General features: G+C 41.8%; 1 protein-coding gene across 2 annotated transcripts in view; it reads left to right on the top strand.

Moving 5' to 3' along the window:
* Positions 1–19,843, top strand: part of EXT1 (exostosin glycosyltransferase 1) — a 289,714-nt gene extending 269,871 nt beyond the window's left edge. Inside the window, exons 7-11 of one of the 2 annotated variants that reach the window (XM_082433198.1) lie at positions 1,197–1,292; positions 7,195–7,284; positions 12,717–12,877; positions 15,290–15,461; positions 19,284–19,843. In XM_082433198.1, the coding sequence (XP_082289324.1) occupies positions 1,197–1,292; positions 7,195–7,284; positions 12,717–12,877; positions 15,290–15,461; positions 19,284–19,469 (705 nt within the window). In that variant the 3' untranslated portion in view covers positions 19,470–19,843. The remainder of the gene's footprint in view (positions 1–1,196; positions 1,293–7,194; positions 7,285–12,716; positions 12,878–15,289; positions 15,462–19,283) is intronic. The other variant, XM_082433199.1, reaches the window with a different exon arrangement.
* Positions 19,844–22,448: the final 2,605 nt, after the last annotated feature.

Raw genomic sequence — 22,448 nt, 5'->3', positions numbered from 1 at the left:
GCTACGCACTGCGCTCCCGGGGACTCTTCTCGCGTCGTGCCCCGTTACTCCCCTTTCCTTTGTCACACCTCGTTACGCCCTTTTCGTCAGCTTGGAGGTTCTTGGAAGTGAAATCTGGTACAGGTAAGGGGTGGGTTACAAAGGGATCTTTGCCCTGGGATAAAGTTAAATATTGGGTTGGCCCAAAAGGTCATTGGGGTTCTTCTAACATCTTCTGGAAAAACCTGAGCGAACTTTTTGGCCAGCCCGATATACACCAATACGCTCTTTAAAGAATACATAGGCACATTATTTCATTTTTACGTGTCAGAGTGATAAAGGAACATCAGAAAGGCCACGGAGAGGACCCAGAAAACTAGGTTTCCACAGCAGAAACCAATTCGTTGGTGTCAGGAGGCGTCAACTTTTCTTTCACGGCCACCGTGACTAATTATAAAATTGGGAAAGGAAGATGAAACCTATGGTAATAATGTTTTCCAAATTGGTATCGCTGTCGTACTCTTAACGGTGGTTTTTCTGAATTGTAAATTACACAAGAAGGTTTACACACGACAAAAGAATGGAGTCACGTGGAAGTATGCATTTTGGAGCTAAACGTCGTTTTTATTGGAAATAACAGGATCACAGGAAATCAGCAACCATCCTGGAGAATCCAAAACACGAGCTCACGCCAGTCCTGTCTTGAATTCTCTTCTTTCTCCCATGTTGCCTGGTGTAGCGTGAATGCATAGCAGACGTTCAGTGTGCATTTTTATTCAATTTGATCCGGGTTGTTATCTTACTCGTCATCATAAGACATCAGAATTTAGGAAAACACTTTGTTAAAAACCAGCAACCCTGAAATGACTTCTTTCCTCCTCAGCTTTCTCCTACCCCCTTGACACAGTTTTTCTTAGGTTACTCTTTTTGTCCCCTCTCTTTGGTTGTTAGAGTGATCGGGTTTTGAGGGTTGTGTAGGAGTGCACTCACTTTTATTTTTTTAATTTTTGTTGGAGGATAGTTGGTTTACAATGTTGTGTTAGTTTCAGGTGTACAGAGTGGAGTGGACTCACTTTAAATTCAGTTTTGAGGTCTGCCATCCTGCCTTGCTTATATCCCCATCTCCTCTCTCTCTGTCTGTAAGAAGAAACTTTGGGTTGGAGGCCTATGTAAATCTAGCCTTACCAAGTCATCTCATGACCCCCTGTCCCTTTCAGATCATAGTTCTATGGAATTGTGACAAGCCTCTCCCAGCCAAACACCGCTGGCCTGCCACTGCCGTGCCTGTCATCGTGATTGAAGGAGAAAGCAAGGTAGGACCAGAGGGGACCTCACTGTGGAATCAGTGTGGAATCTTCGTGTCTTCGGTGGGGCACCATGCGTGTTGGTCTTAGCCGTCTTCCTCCTGCTTCTGGGGGTGCTGGCCTGGACTGTTTTTCCAAAACCATACCTGTCTCTGAATGTCCTCTGCTTTGACAGCCATAGGCTTTTTTAAAAAAATTTTTTGAAGTATAGTTGATTTACAATGTTGTTTTAATTACTACTGTACAGCAACATGACTCAACTATACATAAATATATTCTTTTTCATATTCTTTTCCATTATGGTTCATCACAGGATATTGAATATAGTTCCCTGTGCTATACAGTAGGACCTTGTTATTTATCCATCCTATAAATAGTAGTTTGCATCTGCTAATCCCAAACTCCCATTCCTTCCCTCCTCTATCCCCCTCCCTCTTGGCAACTACAAGTCTGTTCTCTATGTCTGTGAGTCTATTTCTGTTTTGTAGATAAGTTGATTTGTGTCATTTTTTTTTAACTTTTAAAAAATATTTTATTTATTTATTTTTGGTTGTGTTGGGTCTTCATTGCTACGCACGGGCTTTCTCTAGTTGCAGCGAGCGGGGGCTACTCTTCGTTGAGGTGCGTGGGCTTCTCACTGCGGTGGCTTCTCTTGTTGTGGAGCACGAGCTCTAGAGCGCAGGCTTCAGTAGTTGTGGCACACGGGCTCAGTAGTTGTGGCTCGTGGGCTCTAGAGCTCAGGCTCAGTAGTTGTGGCGCACGGGCTTAGTTGCTCCATGGCATGTGGGATCTTCTGGAACCAGGGATCGAACCCGTATCCCCTGCATTGGCAGGCGGATTCTTAACCACTGCGCCACCAGGGAAGTCCCTGTGTCATATTTTAGATCCTGCTTGTAAGTGTTATCATATGCTATTTGTTTTCCTCTTTCTGGCTGACTTCACTTAGTATGATAATCTCTAGGTCCATCCATATTGCTGCAAATGGCATTATTTCATTCTTTTTAATGGCTGAGTAGTATTCCATTCTGTGTGTGTGTGTGTGTGCGTGTGTGCACGCACACACATGTATCACATCTTTATCCATTCATCTGTTGATGGACGTTTAGGTTTTTTCCATGTCTTGGCTGTTGTGAAGCCAAGTGCTGCTATGAACATAGAGATGCATGTATCTTTTTGAATTATAGTTTTATCTGGATATATGCCCAGGAGTGGGATTGCTGGATCATATGGCAGCTATATTTTTAGTTTTTTAAGGAACCTCCATACTGTTTTCCATAGTGACAGCCGTAGGCTTTGGAATTGGGTCCTAATACTAACTCTTCAGGAGATGTGTGACCCTGACTATACCTTCCTTCTCTGAGCCTCAGTTTCCTCATCTACAAAATGGAAATAATAACACATAACACATGGGGTACTATGAGGAGTAAATAAATTCAGGGCCTGGCAATGGTAATCTTTCTGGAAATGATGAGGATGAAGATGAGGCTGCTGATGGTGGTGGTGATGCATGAGGTTTGCTTAGCTGATTAATCTGAGTTAGTTGTGTCTTTGAGAATAGTGGTTCTTCCTAACATTTATCTTTAAAAGGACATTTCCACCTTACTTTTGTTTTGAGGTGTCCATCAGAGACTCTCAGGAGTGCTGGCTGCCTAGCTGGCCCCTGCTTCCCTTCTCCAGTTCATTTTGCCTAGAATGGAATGATCCTCTTAATCATCTCATGGCCCTTAAGGGAGTCTTTTTGCTAATGCTTTCAATTAACATCAGAGGCCATGTATAATCTGGCCTTAGCCGGCCTTCCCAATCTTCTCTCTCATTGCTTTTCCTCTATAGATTTCATCAGTCACAGTTAACAGCACTGTGTCCCTTCCTACCCCTAAGTGTTGTCTTTCCCATTTGCTGTAAGTCTTGACCATCCTTCCTCAGCTGTTCATTTCTGTTATTGAAATTCCCATATATTCTTTAAGCCCTGGTTCACATGCTCCCTCCTCTTGGAAGTATCTTCCACTCTTTGCTGCCAGAGGTGAATTCTTTTTTCTCAAGCTTCTGCTGGTGGCTTTCTTGTAGATCTTATACATTGTGAGGAAATTAGTCTCTTATTAAATGACACTGAGATTGTCATCTAAGAGACTTCCTCCGTCAGTCCCCAAAGAGTTAGGTCATGAGAGATTGTCTCACACTAAGTAAACCCTCTTTGAGCCAGAATAAGAACGACCAAGGTATTAGGTTGCACCATTTGAAATCATCATTTGGGTGGCTGCAAGTGGGCATGTCATATAGTTCAACAGGATGCACTGAGAATTGTAACTGTCACGTGCGTGGACAAGGTGATCCGTGCATTATCTATTGAGTTCCAGTGTAGGCTGCCTGCTGTGTGCTGGGCAACATGAGGGAACACAGTGGTGAATGTGACAGATACAGTCACAGCCTTCATAGGACTGGAGTCAAGCAGTGTGGTTATCAGAGAGCTGATTGGTAAGCACTTAATGAGGAAAGGGAGGGATGAGAATAATCACATGCCTGTTGGCATCGGTCTTACTTACCCTTATGAATTCATCTCACCAATAGGTATGGTTTCACAAAAGGGACTGGCACAGAAAAATCTCCTGCCTACAACCCCATATATCTGTCTCCCCAGTTCCAATGCCTGAGGCCCTGAACAGTGCTCCGATGGGTTCTCTTCACTTTGAACTTGGAAATTCTTTGTTTTTTTATGCTTCCATGGGTGACTAGATCTCCTTCTGGTAGAGAAGTCTCTCTTTGAATATGTCAGGATATTCAAATAGGATCCATTCTGACTGACCAACTGGGAGCCATTCTGACTCCTCTGGTTAGTATTGCATTTTTATGCACAGACCCATTGACTGATTTTATACTCTCACTCCCAGCTAGTAGTCCCAGTTTCTTTATTTCTAAGATGATGATGATGATAATAGTACCTTTCTTGTAGGCTTTATCAGATGTGTCTTATAAGATACCTACCTCCCATTCTCCCAGCCGTATTTATGTCTGGGCTTCTGGCCATTTGTTGAGTCCTAGACTTCACCTTGGCCACTGAATCCAGTAGGTCATGTGGTTCCTTTTCCCTCGTTGGGACCGCACCACCTGGTAAAGCATTTGCACTTAAGTCTTGCTTTAGACTCTGTATTCTAGGGCACCTGGACGCTAAGACTTGGGCCTATTTTGATGATGAGATGAGATACTGCATTACAGGTGCTCAGCCCTGTACCTATTATACACTCAGGATTCAGTAAATGTCAGCTCCTCTTCTGTGTGGGGGGCATTGTAAAGTGATGGTTTGTATTATGGGCTTTGGGGTCAGACTTCCTCTATGTGACCTAAGGCAAGTTATTTCATTCTGTGTGCCTCAATCCCTCCTTCAGTAAATGGAAGAAATCGTAACACCTAACAGGTTAGCTAAAAGGATCAAATGGTTTGATACTGTACATGTAAATGTATTGCTGCTTAGGAGTGTGGATGCACATGGTAAGTGCTTGAAAAATGTCAACTCTTATTGTGCTTTGTATTATTACTTATGAACATTTCTTATCTTCCCTACTAGACAGGGAACTTCTTGAGCCTAGGTCATTTCCTAGTTGTGTGTGTTCATTCTAGAAGGGTTTGGGCTGTTACATGGTAGCTAAGTATTTCTTAAATGAGCTAACAAGGAAAACCCAGCTCCCTCAGGATTGACTTTGTAAGTACATTGGCTCCTTTCATGCTAATCCACTGAACTTTTGGAACGTAGCTGAGGCAGGGTATTTGAAAGAGAGCCTCTAGTTTCTACACTAGATTTAGAAGTGGCTGACTTATGGGCTCTTAACTCTTATTGATGAAGCAAGTTCAGAAAAAGGAAATGGATCCTTTTAAACCCAGTGGTTGGGCCCATAACGGGGAAAGAAGTCATATGTCCTCCTCCTTCCCCATTTTAAATTTCCATGTCTAGCCTTGAGTTTAAAATTGATGTGTTTGCTGCTTTGGCTGGAAAATTCTGTTTTGAATTTATAGGCCTTGTCTCTGCAGCTCTCCCCTGTAGGCTTAACAAGGGAAAGGTCAGGGCATCACTAAGCTGGCAACTAATAACTTCTGCATTAGTTAGTGGGCATGTAAACAGTGTCAGGAGAATTGCTTCAGGCTGAGATTTCTGAGCCCTGTGTATACGGGGTTGCTGATCGCTTTTGTATTTTATTTTGGAAGACTGAGAAAGAGGAAAAAACACTTGACCCAGTTGGCAGATGTGTAGGAGCAGGGCCTGGAGTGTAGGTATATCCCTTGAGCTCCCACAGATGGGTTCTAGTGGGCATTTTCCATCCTTTAATGATGTGAGCCCTCCAGTAGCTTCTCCGGCACGTAAACCAAATCTGAGATGAGGCTTGCGGATGAGATGGCTCCCTGATGTAAATATAGCTTGGGCTTCTTTGGGGGGTGTGGGGAGGGGTCCTTAGATTTTGAGCCTTGGCAGCCGGGCTAAGTGCCTCCCTTTTCGCTTTGTCTCTAGCATCCAACTGCTTCATTCCCTGGCCTTTGTGCCTTGAAAGTTGATGGCAAGTGTCTTCTCTCTCAGTCTCCGCGTAGGAATTGAGAGAGGATGGCACAACAGTTAATATACCTTCCAGAGGAAGTGGTGAATGTGAGATTGCCCTGTGTGCCCACATTCACTTTTGAGGTCCTTTCAACCCCGAGACAGGTATAGCATAGGGCTGAGGTGCTCTATAGAATCACACCATCTGGGATGGTGTGCTGGTGGGTCCATCCTAAGCAAGACACAACATTTCTGTGCCTTAGTTTTCTCACCTATAAAACGGGGTTGTTATACAGATGAAATGAGATGATGTACATAAAGAACTTGGAACATTTCCGGGACTTCCCTGGTGGTCCAGTGGGTAGGACTTATTAGGTATTCTACAGAAACTTCAACACAGAAGTTCATGCTGGGACTGTCATAAGGTAGTCTCTTCGGTCTCAGTTTTTCAACTGATCCCCTCATCCCCCAAACCCTCACCACACACACACTCACACACACACTCACACGCACACCCACACACACACACACACACGTACACTCACCTCACCATGCCTTATCCTGGTGCTGCCCAAACTTTATACTGCCTTCACAGTTTTCCTAAATCCATGGACCACGTGTTCTATTGTTTAGTATTTTTCTTTAAATCAGCTTACTTTTCACTTTAATGAAACTATTTTTGAATACTAGTACCTTTTATTGCTATAGCTACTAATATATATGTGTACATATTTTTGCTTCTCTGAGCTAAAATAAATAAAGAGTAGAATTTTTAAATGTTTGTCTCTGCACCTCCTAAAATGACCTGGCCTTCCAGTGGTGTCTGTCCCACACTTGGAATCACTGCTCCTTCCATCCACTCTTCCCTGGCCTCAGAGTGCTGGCTCTCCCCTCTGTGCCTTTGCATCTACTGAGCCCTCTGTCAGTTAGGCCTCATTTCTATTTATCCCCAGTGGATTCCTGGCCATCAGGGTCCTGATTCAGTGTGACTCTGAGGCTTTTGTTGCTCTTCCAAGCAGCTGGTTGCTGCATCCTCTGGTCTCCCGGCATTTCTCGTATCAGGCGAGGACCGATCATCTGCATCTTGTTCTCTTGGTCATCTTGGTCTCCCTGCAGACTATGAACTCCTCCAAGACAGAGAATGTTTCTTACTCGCCTCTGTACTCCCTTTGACTAGCAAGGTGTCTGTACACAGTAGGTGCCTAGTAATGGTGGGACCAAATGACTCTGCACAGATGGGAAACGGAAGCCTTCTGTTTTGAGAGGTGACATGGTGGTGGAGCATCCTTTGTGAAGATGACGATGGGGGAAATTTTCCTGAAAACAGGACTGTCCATTTACCTCTCTTTTCCCCGATTCCTTCCCTCCTGCCTGCTTTCCCCCGCCTCCCAGGTTATGAGCAGCCGTTTTCTGCCCTATGACAACATCGTCACAGACGCCGTGCTCAGCCTTGACGAGGACACTGTGCTTTCAACCACGGAGGTAAGCAGCCTCACCAAGGAGGGGCGGAGGGCCCTGCGGGCAGTCGCCTCAAACCCCAAGGTGCCGGCGCCTCTTTTGCCCTTGCCTTGACCAAGCCCAAAACGTTTTTCAAAACTTCCTGCAGAGTCGGTTTGAATCAACCTGGTTCCTGTGAGCACCTTGCCGCCACCTGGCACCCTGATGAGGGCATTTTCCCCTTTGTTTCCTCTGCTAATCGGTTCCTCATTTGCAAGGCTGTGCCTCACCTCACCCCTCCCTCCTGCCCTCCTTTTGTTTGTTTGTTTGTTTGTTTGTTTTTTAACAGTGCAGGTGCAGGCAGGTGTGCAGAGGGACCCAGGGGAGGCGGGCAGGGGCACCTGTTTAGCATTTTCTTGAAACCACGCTCTGGGAGCCCATCTTTCCTGATTCTGCTAACGCCTGTGCGGGCGTGTGTTGACTCTGTTGGGGAACACTATTCTGGGTTCTAAAGGCAGCTTTTCCATCTTGGTTGGAAGTGTGCATTTTCTTTAACCCACACGAGAGCAAACGGTTTCACTTGAAGGCTGAGATGGAGATCCCTGCTATTTCAGATGTTCAGGTATTTGTGCCAAAAATAAGATTGCACAGAGCAATGTGTGAGGGGGAGGGAGAGAAGAGGAAAGATAGCTATGCTAGAAAACCAATTTTTACAACTCGAATGAGTATTGATCTCTGAAACCGCACTTAAAACCGTAGAGGGGACCAAAGACAGTTACACAAAAATGTAGTAGATCACAAATACATTATTCATGGTAGCTGCTAAAAAGCTTGGAGACTTAGCTACTTATCCTGTTCCCCTTCTTTTATTCCTTTTTATTCATAATCATTTTCTTTTCAATTTAAATGTCGACACTCACCAGCAGGCGTTTTCCTGGATGCCAGTCTGATTCTAACGGCCTGCTGCCCACATAGCCAGGACTCATGGTAACTTGGGCTAGCAGTCTCTGTGTCTCTTCAAATTCCATGGATGCTTCCAGTTTCCATCAAATGGAGTTGAGCAGACGTTCTGTGTAAGGGCAACCAAAATCACCCCAGGACAAAATGTCCTGGGCCTCACCTTGGTTAAAGGCTTTCTATGCAGCCAAAGCTCTATAAATACTTGGTGAATGAGTGATGTTGGAGGCATGCGTGCCACGTGGATTAAAGTGTGAGCACACAGTCAATTGTGTCATGTGTGAGTCGGCAGGAGAAAGAGGTGGGGGGAAGGGGAGAGATGCTTAATGTTCAAAGAGAATGACTGCAATGGAATACAAGGAACGGGACGCTCCAGCTTGCGTTTTTCTCCTGCTTCCTGCAAGGGAGGCTGGCATCCCCGGAGCAAATTCATTCAACAAGTATTTATTTAGGGATGTCTTTGTTCTGGTCTCTGCCAGGTACTTTGATTACACAGTTCCTGCCTGTAGCCGCCAGAGTCCTGGCAGCAAACAATTCAAATCAGGTGACTCAAATGAAGGGATTTAGGATGACTTAGGTGAGTGGGGTTAAAGGACGCCACAGGAGAGGGAGAGGCACCTGGGGAGTGGCACGAGCTTGAAGCAGCTCCTACTTCTAGGCCTGAAGAAGTGAAGGAAGGAAACAGTGTTTCCGGTGTCCCTGAGAGGGGGAACTAGGAAGAAGAGGCTGCCCTACAAGAGCTATGACCATGGAGGGGTGTGGCACCTACCAGAACTCTGGGGCCAGAGCTGGGGTGGGGAGCAGGGGAGAAATACTGTCCTCTCTCTGTCCCACCTCCATTTTCCTGCCAGCAACTCCCATTGACCTAACCCAATCAGCCACCAGCTGGCAAGGAAGACCAGGTTATGCAGTCCATAGAGTTCCATCGTCTCAGGCGTAGGGCACGGCAAGAAGAGCAGAGAGTGGATCTCGGAGAGCAAACAGGAAAGGCAGCACGTTGCCATGTGAAACGTATAGTCAAGACTACAGCATATACCTGAATCGTTACCCTGTGACCTGAAGTATCGATTGATGTCTCATCTTCCGCTGGGCACAGAGCAGTTGATCTCACACTCGGGTTTGTTTCTCTCTGTCCCACGGTGAAATAACTTTCAGCTGCTGTGATGTAAATTCACGTGCTGGTGAATTTCAAAGAATAGCAATTCCAGCCTCTCAATGCATGCTGGGAAGAACTTGTGCTGTATGTGGAGCAATTAGAAGTCAGCGTGGGTTGAGCATGAGATGGAAGTTTAAGAGGCTGGCCGTCTGGTTTGTTTACTTTTCTGGCTGATCAGTGGAGCAGTCGTGTTGCCTGACACGGTGGAGGACAAGGGTTTCTCTTTTCTCTTTTTTTTAGGTGAATAGATGTTGGTTCATTTTATTTCCTCTCTAAGGATTCTTAGCTTGTTTAAATGCCTCTCTGTAGTATTAAGGATAGATTTTTAAACAGTGTCCTATAAAGGGTATTAGATAGAGTTGGTTTATAGTTATTTACATTTATCTGGGTTGCTTCAAATTCTCGAAAGAAAACCGATGTTAGTTTTTAAGAGAAGAGGCCATAAGCTGACCTTTGCCTCCTTTGATGTGTTAATGAGCTGCGTGAAAGCAGAACTATCACAAGAATCATAGTTTTATTGGAATTTACTTTTGAGCTGCTTTGAAATGACTTGAAACGGCTTTGAGATAGTAAGGAATTCATGTGATGAAAACACCCCATCGGTGTATGCGTCTCCTTTTCAAAGGATAATGGAAAACTCCGAAGAGTGCTGACAGCCAGGCTGATTCTTTGATGACGGGCTGCATAATGTACTATCCCATGAGTTGGCACCATTAGTATTGAACGCCAGTGATAATGTGCAGGTTATCACGACCTGCTTTCAGTTTTTTGGCAAATACTGTCCACTCCCCTGCTATCTTTTAACTTTGAGACGCCCCTTACCCCACCACGCTTCCTTAATGTGTATCCCAACAACCTACTTTTTTCCCCCCAGGTATTATAGTTTGGGGGAAAAAGCTATATTGTTAAGGCTTTCTTATCTTGAGTCAGGGCACCAAACTAAATCTCCATAAAAATTTAAATTCATGGCTGTTTACAAAAATCATGTCTTCTAACTAAGCCCCAAGAATTCAGAGATAAAAGGACCCTTACAGATCACCCAGGCCAGTGTTTCCCAAACCTAGGATTTCACTGATATGTTTACCTAGGATGAGGCTTAAAAAAAGAAAGAGTATGCTGTTTAAAGAAAAATATTAACTAAGTTATCGAATATGTGGTGGGAATGTGGGAAAAGGAGCGATGATGGTTATGCATATGGTGAAAACTTGGGAAATACTGATCTAGGCTTATTTGCTTTGTCTTGTAATTGAGGTAAAATTCACATAGCATAAAATTAACCATCTTCAAGTGTATGATTCAGTGGCATTTAATACCTTCACCGTGTTGTATGCTTATTACCTCTACTTCATTCTGAAACATTTTCATTACCCAAAAAGGAAACCCATTAATCAGTCACTCCCTATCCTTTGAAACCACTAATCTGTTTTCTGTGTCTATGGATTTGTGTATTCTGGACACTTCATGTAAGTGGAATCACACAATACGGGGCCTTTTGTGTGTGGCTTCTTTCACTCAGCATAATGTTTTCAAGGTCTGTCCACGTCGTGGCACGCATACGCATCAGTGTTTCATTCCTTTTTATAGCTGAATAATATTCCATTGAATGGATATACCATGTTTGGTTTATTTATTGATGAGTTGAGGGCATTTGGGTTGTTTCCACCTTTGGGCTATTGTGCACGGTTATTTGCTCTGCTTTTGAACCCCTGGGAGGTCAGGAACTGGACTTGCCAACATCACTCAGCCACCATCACAGTGCCAAGACTTGAAATATCTGTGGAATAAATGAAAATTCCGTTTGCATTGCTTATCAAGAAGAGATAGGGCAAAGGTTGTTGGGTGCATGTGTAACCTGTATAAGATAAATTGTTTTCAACACTGTAGCAACAGAGCTAGAAGGGGAAGCTATGCTAACAGTAAAAACAAAAATCACACCAAAAAAATCACACACCAAATCTGAAACCAGATGGCTTGGGTTCAGATCTTGGCTCTGCCACTTACTAACTCAGAAAAATTATTTGAACCTCCATATCCTTAGCTTCCCTCTCTGTAAACTGGAGACTCTAAAATTACCTACTTCACAGGGTTACTGTGAGGATGAAATGAGTTAAAATATGTAAGTTTTTTTTTTTTGTATCTGAAATGTCTTTATTTTGATTTCATTTTTGAAAGAAAATAGAACTGAAAGAAATAGAGTTACAGTTATTTCTTTCAGTATTTTAAATCATTTGATCTACAGAATTCTTGCTTGCATCATTTCTTTTGTTTTTCTCCAGGTTTATTGAAATATAATGATGTATAATATTGTATTAGTCCAAGGTGTACAACATGATTTGATATATGTATATATTGCAAAAGGATTACCACAACAATTTTAGTTACTATCAATCACCTCACATGGCTATAATAAAATATGTAAGTTCTTATAACCATGCCTGTTGTATTATAAGCATTACACAATTATGACCATTATATGATGGTTTGCTGTTACTGGGTTTTTGGGGGGTGGGTTGTTTTGTTTTGTTTTTACTTTCTGTATGTTATTTTATGTGTCATTCATCAAAGAATCATAGAAAGTCAAAAGTGAGTTTACACATTTGAAAACAGACTATTTGCTAATTACACATGTTAGTTTGTAGCAGGTTCAGAAGTACCTGCTTTGGGTTATTTTGAGCACTAGGAAGTCATTTCACTGCATTTCCTTTAAAAATAATCTTGGTCTGTCCCCACTTATTCCTAGTGATTTTTCACTGTGGATGTGTTTTCTAAATTCCCTTGCACTGAGTATCTTCACACCTGAGAGGCCTGAATTGCTGTTCTTGATGATACCTGCTTTGTATTCCCGTTAGAACTTGTGTGCTTTTAAAACATCTTTTCTCTGGCTCTTAAGTGGATGCTTTGATTTTAGTCACTGTGGCTTTGCTGTGTGCTGGTGATGATGTATGCTATATATTCATATGGTAGATGTATACAGAAAATCTGCTCCTGGTTATAAAACAGATGCATTTATGCCTCCCATCAATCAGTGGTCACATATCTTTTGGAGGTTGGGGGGGAAGCAACTGATTTTTTGACTTTTTAGCTTGAATAGACTGGATTTCTAAAGGACATATCCACCAATGTATTTTTTTTCCTTCTTTCATTTCCACACTAATCTGAAGTTTCTTTAACAGAAAACATTAAAATGTGCATAATTATGGGGCCAAATGTCAAGCAGTCAGTTTAATTTGCAGATGAATACATGGAATTAATGTTACACAACAGTCCTGGGATTTCACATTACGAATTAGCAGGGGGAAGGTGATGTTTTGTTGACATTTGTTAACACCGTTGATTGCTTGTTTGGCTTGTGTTCTGCCTGCAGGTGGATTTCGCGTTCACCGTGTGGCAGAGCTTCCCCGAGAGGATTGTAGGGTACCCTGCACGCAGCCATTTCTGGGATAACTCGAAGGAGCGGTGGGGCTACACGTCCAAGTGGACGAACGACTACTCCATGGTGTTGACGGGAGCTGCTCTTTACCACAAGTGAGGAGTTTGGACACCATCTTATATTGTTTTTTATATTAGTTTCTGGCTGCTGCAGAGATGGGAACTTGGGCCAAATCTTGTTAACAACCTTAATGGAAATTAGTTTGAAAAATCCCCATTTCAATTCTGTTGATGTGGCCAGCGTGTATGTTTGAAATCAGTAAAACCTCTTGGCTTATGGCATCTTTAGAAACTATGGTAGAGCAGCATCTTCAGTGACTCTGAGGTGTGGAGACGTACTCAGAGTGTATTGAGTAACTGAATGTGTAGAAGAACAACAAAGTAAACGCTTAATTGAGCACCTCCCAGCACTGTTCTAGGTGCTTAGGATTTACCACTGAGTAAAATAGGAAAAAAACTATCTGCCCATACAGGTTTTGTATTCTAACAATATACATAATACTTCTATAATATATTAAGAGAGGGGCTTCCCTGGTGGCACAGTGGTTAAGAATCTGCCTGCCAGTGCAGGGGACACAGGTTCGAGCCCTGGTCTGGGAAGATCCCACATGGAGTGGAGCAACTAAGCCCGTGCGCCACAACTACTGAGCCTGTGCTCTAGAGCCCATGCTCCGCAACAAAGAGTAGCCCCCGCTCGCTGCAACTAGAGAAAGCCCGCGTGCAGCAACGAAGACCCCAACGCAGCCAAAAATAAAAATAAATAAATTTAAAAATATATCTATTAGGAGATAAGACAAAGCAGAGCAGGGCAAAGGTGGAGAAGGGGCAGGTTGGGGGTGATCCTCATTGAACGGATGAGATTTGAGTGGAGACTTGAAAGGAGAAAAGAAGTCAGCCAGGAGAATACCTGTAGGAGGAGTGCTCTGGCGTGGGGAGCAGTGTGAAAGGATGCCCTGAGACAGGATGCTGGAGGAATATCCTGAAGACCGATGTGACCAGAGTGGAGTGAGGGGCAAGCAGGTGAGAGAGGTCATGGGATCCCGGATGCAGGACCCTGCTTTCCATCATGAGGACTTGACCGTCTTCTAAGTTATGTGGGGAGCCGGTGCAGGGGTGTGAGCAGAGCAATCCTTCTTATGTTTTAGGCATCTACTGTGAAGGCTGTGGTGAGGATAGACTCTAAGGGGGCCAGGGGAGAAGCAGGGAGACTTATTAGGAGGTGACTGACATTATCTAGGCAAGAGATGATGGAACCTGGGTCAGGAAGTGAGCAACAGAGGTGGGAAGGTAGTGATCAGATTGTGGACATATTTTGAAGATGCTCCAGCATGATGTCCTGACAGATTGGGTACAGAGTTTGATGACTTTTAGGGTTTTTCACTTGAAGAACTAGAAGTATAGAGTAGTAAGCCATCAACAGAGTTGGGGAAAGGCGTAGATGGAATAGGTATTAGGGAAAATACAGGAGTTCAGTCTTGAGCATGTAGGGACATTTAACAGAGTGTGTTGAAAAAGTCAGGGATGGAGATATAAATTTGGGAGCTGTTTGCATAGATTTGATCTTTAAAGCTAGGAGACTCAGGTAAGATGGCTAAATTCATGAGTGTAGAAGGCTAATGTTCCTGACTCAATCATTATTGAAATCCCCTCCTTGGTAATGTGAACACACCAATCTTAACCTGGTCTTTTTTAGTAAAAAATAGAGAATCCTGTCATCTCAAGGATGGAGTTGGAAATGCACAAGATATAAGCGTTAGGGTGACTGAATCTTGATCTCAAGACTCCACCTCTTTCTTCCCGCCACCACCATTCAGTGAACCAAATTCATTCAAATGATTTTTCCAATAAATATATGCTATATATTCCTCCAAAAAAAATACTAGGGTGAGAAATAATTCAAATAAATTGTGGGTTCTCCATTATGATTGACCACCAGATTGGTTGGGGTTTTGAAGCACAAAAGAAGTGTTTTGTGTTGAAAACACTTTGTAGAAGTGTTGAAACACATGCCTTACAGGCCAGAAAAAATGGAATGGTTATACTGTTGAACTCAGAGTTATGGAATAGTATTGCATACAGTTCTGATTAAACCAATAATTAAAAGTGTAAAGCAACTTGTAATGATATGTGGATCACATGTAAGTAACTTCTCTTGCCATCTAAGTATTCGGTTTCTAACCAACCAGCCTGATATTAAAGTTAGCCTGGGCAAGCAATAGCTGTATCTGTGTGCTTCTCTGTACCTTGTTTCCTTATCTGTAAAACAGGGATAATACGAGTACCTACATCATAGGTTTCTTATAAGGATTAGATGAGGCATTTCTTGCAAAGTACTTTAGAACATTACCTGGTATATAGTATGTACCATATAAATGACAATTGTCATCGTCATCGTCAACCATGATATGTTTAGGGATTCAAAGAATGAGTATGTGGTTTCTGTCAAAGAAGACCACCTGTTATTTTATAATGATGACCCCTGCTGAAACCTGTCTTTGGTTTGTACAGATATTATCACTACCTTTACACCCATTACCTGCCAGCCAGCCTGAAGAACATGGTGGACCAATTGGCCAACTGTGAGGACATACTCATGAATTTCCTGGTGTCTGCTGTGACAAAATTGCCTCCAATCAAAGTGACCCAGAAGAAACAGTATAAGGAGACAATGATGGGACAGGTAAGAGAAGGAGAACTCTCCCCCCTTGCTTTGCTCACTGGTGACTCAGTCTGAGGTAATGAGGACTCACTGTTCCTCTAGGAAGCATAATGAGAAGATATCAGGAAACAAACCACATCCAAAAGCTCTGAGGGAGTGTATGTTTGGACGTGGGTAATTGGGAAGATGTAAGTCAAGAGTATCTTTATGTCAGGAGTATAAAAGCTGTCTAAATTGGTGCAGCCACTATGGAGAAAAGTATGGAGGTTCCTTAAAAAAACTAAAAATAGAGTTACCATATGATCCAGCAATCTCATTCCTGGGCATACATCCAGAGAAAACTCTAAATCGAAAATACCCATGTACCCCAATGTTCATAGCAGCACTGTTTACAGAAGCCAAGACATGCCAGCAACCTAAGTGTCCATCGACAGATGAATGGATAAAGAAGATGTGACTATATATATATATATATATATATATATATATATATATACACATATATATATATATATATATATATATATATATATATGCGCAATGGAATATTAGCCATGAAAATGAATGAAATAATGCCATTTGCAGTAATATGGATGGACCTAGGGATTATCATACTAAGTGAAGTAAGTCAGACAGAGAAAGACAAATATAATATTGCTTATATGTGGAATCTTAAAAAATGATACAAATGAACTTATTTACAAAACAGAAGTAGACTCACAGCCGTAGAAAACAAAGTATGGTTACCAAAGGGGATAGTGGGTGTGGGGAGAGATAAATTAGGAGTTTAGGATTAACAGATACACACTACTATGTATAAAATAGGTAAACAACGAGGACCTACTGTATAGCGCAGGGAACAATACTCAGTATCTTGTAATAACCTATAATGGAAAAGAATCTAAAAAAGAATATATATCTGTATAACTGAATCACTTTGCTGTACACCTGAAACTAACACAACATTTATACTTCAATAAAAGTTGAATAAAAAAATAAAAGCGCTCATGTGACCTACCAGGTGGCATAAGAAAGACCTCTCTTCTCCAGAGTTAAAGACCTAAAGAGAATTTATGCAAGTTTATTTTAGGTGTTTTATTGAATCAATAACTAATAATGCTCTCAACACAGCCTTCTAGTGGTTGCTCTTGAGTTGGATGCGCATTGTGGAGGCAGATGAGGAGTCATAGTACTTGATTTTCAGTTCTAGAGCAAGCACTTAGTTTGCTGTAGGCAAGTCAGTTACCTTCCGAAACTCAATTGTCCCATCTTTAAAATGGAAATGGTGAAATCTACCTCACAGCATTGAGGTCAGATGTATGAAAGCTTTTGCCAAAGTAAAATACAGTGTTGAGTCACAAATGATTACTACTAAAGATACTTTCAGTGAAATATAATCTAACTTTCTCTTTTTACAAGTAAGAAAACTAGGACCCAGAGAATTTAAGCATATTGCCAGAAGTCACCCAGGGTTAGAGACAACTTGGAGTTGAATCCCGGCCTCTGTTTCTTCCACTATTTATTCTTCTACACCCCAGGGTCCTTTTATTCATCTTGGACAGAGCCCAGTACTCTATGTACGAAATCAAAAACCATAAGACCATTTAGATCTACCCAAGTTAAATCATGGAGAATCCAGCAGGATTTGAGTCAACCTAAAAGGACATACTTATGTAGTTATATCAGTTCAATTTGGGGGGTTTTCCATGTACCTTGTTCTAACAGTTATTGAAAATGACATATAAATCTAGCTTTTGCAGAGGAAAATGTAACCAGGCCTCATGTTAACACAATTGATGGTTTTTCATTCTCTGAATTTAGTAAAAGCAAAAAATTTACAGGATTTTAAGTTTATAAAATTTAATAATTTAATATTTACCAAATATGTACAGGTTATCAGGCATTGTTCTAGGTACTAGGTACTGGACAAAGTAAAGAATCTAGTGGAAAATTCTATTTCCCTCTAATTACTAAAAGGACGGGCGAGAGGATTTACAAGAATTTGTCATTTTTAAGACTGAAAGACTTTTCAAATTCAAGCAAAATGTATTGAGTACCCATGCATATTCATATTTATTATCTCATTTAAAGATACACCATTCCTTTAATATTGTTAACTCAGAGTCCTCTGGACTCCCCTGAGGTTATACACAAATTAGGGGTGGAACTCATAACGTATGGTTTCTTAAGGGTTGGTTTTTCACTCTTTTCATAGATTTGCCTAATTCTACCAAACCAATATTTCTAGTGACTTTACACATGTTTTGGAACAAATCTGAATTTAGGCTTAGGTCTAACTAGACGTATCTCGCTAGATATGTGCTATATTTGCCCCCTTCTTCCCATCATATACACTAGTTTATTGAATGTTTGTGTGACTGGTGAAGTAAATGGATGTCGTGCTCTAAAATTATGCCTTTGTAACACAGGAAAGATATCTTCTGTAATATGTTGGTTGACCCAAAATAAATGTTAAAATCAAGAGGCAAAAAAGAGACTTGAATGATTCACTTGGACTCTTTTTTTTTTCATTTGTAAGAGAATAAGAATGAGCTTAGGCTCTTGACAGTGTTTCCCTTTGCGGATGTGAGCACTCACCGGGATGTAGTGGGTCTAGCCCTTTGGGAATAAGTGGGCCAATCAGAAATGGCCTGCAAGCTTATCCCAAATTAGGAGAAAAATGGAGGTACCTTTGGGACTTTCGGCTCTGATATGGACTCAACTGGTCAGCTTAATTTGATACTCTCTCCGATTTACCAAGCAGAGTTCCTCTAGTACAAAAGGTAAAGAATGAAACCTGAGTTCTGCCCCTTTCTAGCCCTGAACAAACAATTTTAACTTCCTTGAACCTGCTTCCTCATCTGTAAAGTGGAGATGCTATTACCTGGGTAGATAACTCGACCAGGTTGCTGCGAGGCTCAAATGAGCTCATGAACACTTTACAAATAGTGTTTTGTTTGTTGTTCTGCTGCTCCAAGATAACTTGACATTTGTATTTACCTTTGATGCTTTCTTTCAAGCATATTGACACTTGTGGTTTTAAAGTGACTCTGAGTGATTCTCACAGCAAAATGTACCTTCCTATGAAAGTATTTTCTAACAATGCATGAGGATGCAAACACATTACACACACACACACACATATATACACATACATATATATATACACCATTCAACAGTGGCCTATTGACATAAATGAGTTTGTGGGTTTTTTTCGACATAATTGGGCAGCCCACCTTTTCCTTGTTTCATAAAAACACGATTTTAAAGACATTATGCTTAGTTGATCTATTTAAATTTCAGCACTCAAGTCACTTAAGGCATTCTTTTAAATCAATGTTAGTCATTTAGATGGTCTAAAAATATTTAACCAACCTTAGGGTCAACATGGAGAGCTGAAGAGATGGCAGCCATCTTTCTTCGTACCCAGAATCAACCAAATTAACAGAGGGGTTTCAGAAAATTATCTGTGAAACCATAAACACATTATTAGTCATCGCATTTGCTCCCAAGTGCAAAGAAAAGTTTTATGTTTAGTGACCACAGCAGTTGCGATTCAGTTGGTGGGTCCTTCACGGACCAGAGAATGTGTCAGTCCCTATGGATCTTTGTATGTTTGGGGCATTGGGAAACGTGGCAGGTCTCGGGAAAATCTTCTGGCGAGGCTGAAAATCCGGATCCATGCTTGCATCTTCACCAGGCACGTGGATGGGGCCGGCGTGGTGGCCAGGCCAGACCCTGAGGCCTACTGCGTGCCCATAAGCCCGACTTCGTTTACGGCCGTGTGTCCATCTCACCTGGCACCTGTCTCATCGTCTTCCCTCTTTCTCTCCCTTTCCCCAGACCTCTCGGGCTTCCCGCTGGGCTGACCCTGACCACTTTGCCCAGCGACAGAGCTGCATGAATACGTTTGCCAGCTGGTTTGGCTACATGCCGCTGATCCACTCTCAGATGAGGCTCGACCCCGTCCTCTTTAAAGACCAGGTCTCTATTCTGCGGAAGAAATACCGAGACATCGAGCGACTTTGAGGAACCTGGCCGAGTCGGGGGAGGGGAGCAAGAAGGGCCAGAGGATGGGGGTCAGTGGCTCTCTCTTCCCCGTGCAGATCCGCTCAGCAGCGGAGCTAGATTGTGCCAAGTATCCAAATAAACTAAGATGATCAAAGTGACAAAAAAAGAAAATAAAGGAAAATAAAAAGGCCAATGGAAACTCTACTCCTGACTCGTGGGACTGCACAGGACTGCTCCAGACTCACCTCACTGACTTCTATGTCCCAAGACTAGGTTGTGTACAGTTTAATTATGGAACATTAAATAATTATTTTTGAAATGATTGCTATGCAGGTTTAAACTTTTTTAATGATCAAAACTATTAAAAACCAGAGTTCTTTCTTTAATCAAAATTGTGTTGGTTGTGAATATTTCAAAGCTGCTGTTCCTCTTCCCGCAGACAGCATTGCCGTCGGTCGCGCGGGGTGCCCTGCAGCTTCGAAAAGCTCGGACTTCGTGGAAAAAACCATAAGTCACTCTACCCCGTGTCAAGAAATAACCAAGCATAAATAAGACAAGTTCATGACTCAGCTTTGCCAGAGCAAATTGTTTTCCATTTTGAATTTGCAGATCCACTTGAACTTTTATCTCTAAAATGTTGCTGCATGAGAAAAAGTATAATGACCTCCAGGTAGACAGTTCTAACTGAAAACTTTATGTTTGGGATAAAGAAGTATGATCATCTTTTTCATTGGGGGGGGGTGTGGGAAGTTAGTACCAAGAAAACGCTAGTGTAATTAAGAAGTGTTCAGTTTACGCAAGGAACCATGCAAACAATGCACCAGCATATTAGTGAGATGGAAGTATTGACCCACAATAGTAACCTAGTGCTTTTCACGAGGGTGGGTTAGATTACGCATTCAACCACTGACACACGTCTGCTTAGGTAGGGCTGGGGAAAGGCTTTGGTTTCAAGGCAAAGGAAGAATGAGTATATCGTTGGCTCAGCAGGAGTCACAAGACAAGCTCTTTTCATGGTTGTGAAAACCTCGTTTCAGAAGCTTCTCTATTGAAGAAGAAGTAATAATGTTGAAATTCCCACCATTGAACTTGAGGATTGCTGAGAAGTAAACGGAGTGTGTATCTCACCATTGGGACCCTGATACCACTTTTAGCCAAACAGTGTTTTGAGCAAGGATCTGGCAAACAAAATAATCAGAAACAAATGTGAATACTGTTTTATTTCATCTTAATTTTTAAATCTGTAGAATCTGTAGTTTAGTTGTGCTTCTTGTTAAAAAGAACATTTCTATCCCTGGAAATGCTGCTTTGAGCTTCTGATTATTATAAAATTGCAATTACAAACTGAAAAAAATATATATATCCCTTAACTCCATTGTAAAAGATGGAGACTTCTGAGATTAAATGCTTGCTTCTACTCGGAAGAGGCAAGAGAGTATAAAGAAGAGAAAGACATTATTGGGTCCTCTTATGCTGAATAAACAAGAAGCACTTTAATTTTTTTTTGCCCCTAAACTCTCATACATCTCATAAATGTGTTTCCAGCATTGGGTTAGAAGAAAGTCTCATCACAGAATTATGTTCAAATGCCTGGCTTAGGTCAGTGGAAACTGTAAATCCAGGAGACTTTAACTCATCCTTGTTCTGTAGACATCTGGAAGAGAGAAAGGAACTTTCAAAGAGAATGCAAGGAGGGAGAGAGCTTTGAGCACTGGAGAAGTGACTCAATATGCTACCTAGTGACAGCAAGGACCAGAGCCCACGTGTCCTGATTCTGTGTTGTGAGTGGTGCACAGGCAATGAACTTCGATGAAAGACGGGCTTTTCTCTGCAGCCTGGTGACTCAGAAGAGCTCCTTAAATCTCTCTCTTATCCAATTTGACCCAGCCTTAGCCCACTCTCATACATGTGACATTTTCTGCTAAGTGGATATGACTATCTCTTAAGTATTTGTTGAAAAATAATTCTTAGGTCCATGGTGCTTGCACTCGTTTCCTTCTATAAAATGCCCAAATAGGTTTCATGCCGTTTAAGTTGCAACACTCAGCAACTTAAAGGGTTAGCAGTTAATCCTTATTCATCTGGCCTTTGCAAATTTGTATTTAATTCTTTAGGTTTGCCGAATTATTCTTGTATCTTTCTCCTTTGCAAAAATGAATGTGATGTTTTTGTTAAACGACCCCCAAGCCGACTTGCAACTCATGTTGTCGTCTTGGCTTGCAAATCTGTGTCCTTCATTGTACCAGTTAGTCGCATGAATGGATTCAGGGAACTGTTTTGCCCGATTTACTGTCACAAAACTCACAGGGCATATTCTCCACAAACAATGTATGTTATGTAGAAAAAAAAAAAAAAGGATGGTAATTATAAATGAGAACAGGGTCTGACATACTTTTCAGCCACTTGAAATCTCCATGGTTTTATTTTATGTCATTCTCAGAGCACATCTCTTTGGAATGCTGGCCAGTATGTTCTTTTCCCATTTTGAACCTACATCTGGGAATAGAACAATGCTTAGCAAATCAGCAAGGCCCAACAGTAAGATGTAATTTTAATTCACTTAGGCAAGAGTTGTATTTCACTGCAGCAAGTTGACAAATCATAACCATCTCTGTAGGATGTCAGGAGTTATCTCTCAGTCAACTTCAATGATAATCAGGGGTCCCGAAGTCAGCCAACATGAACTGGAAAGAAGCCAAGACCAGAGAGTACAGTGCCTGCCAACCACGTAATGAATTTCATGCAGAAACTCCGTAGAGGACTCGGCCACTTATGATTTCCACGCAATATCTTTTTCCAGCTCCACATTAGGACGTATGATCTTAAAAATAATTTGTTTAAAGCTGACTTAGGTGTTCATGCAAAACGGCTTATACAAATCAAGTTTACATATACATGAACCATATCACCTTTGTTGAAAACAACAAAATGACCCAAAATTGAGGCTGTAGAGAAAAATCCATGAAATAATCATTGTAGTCATGTCACAAAAGATAA

The sequence above is a fragment of the Balaenoptera physalus genome (genome assembly GCF_965194825.1).
Source record: "Balaenoptera physalus genome assembly, chromosome: 17".
NCBI lineage: Eukaryota > Metazoa > Chordata > Mammalia > Artiodactyla > Balaenopteridae > Balaenoptera > Balaenoptera physalus.
This window is presented reverse-complemented; position numbering and strand designations above follow the sequence as displayed.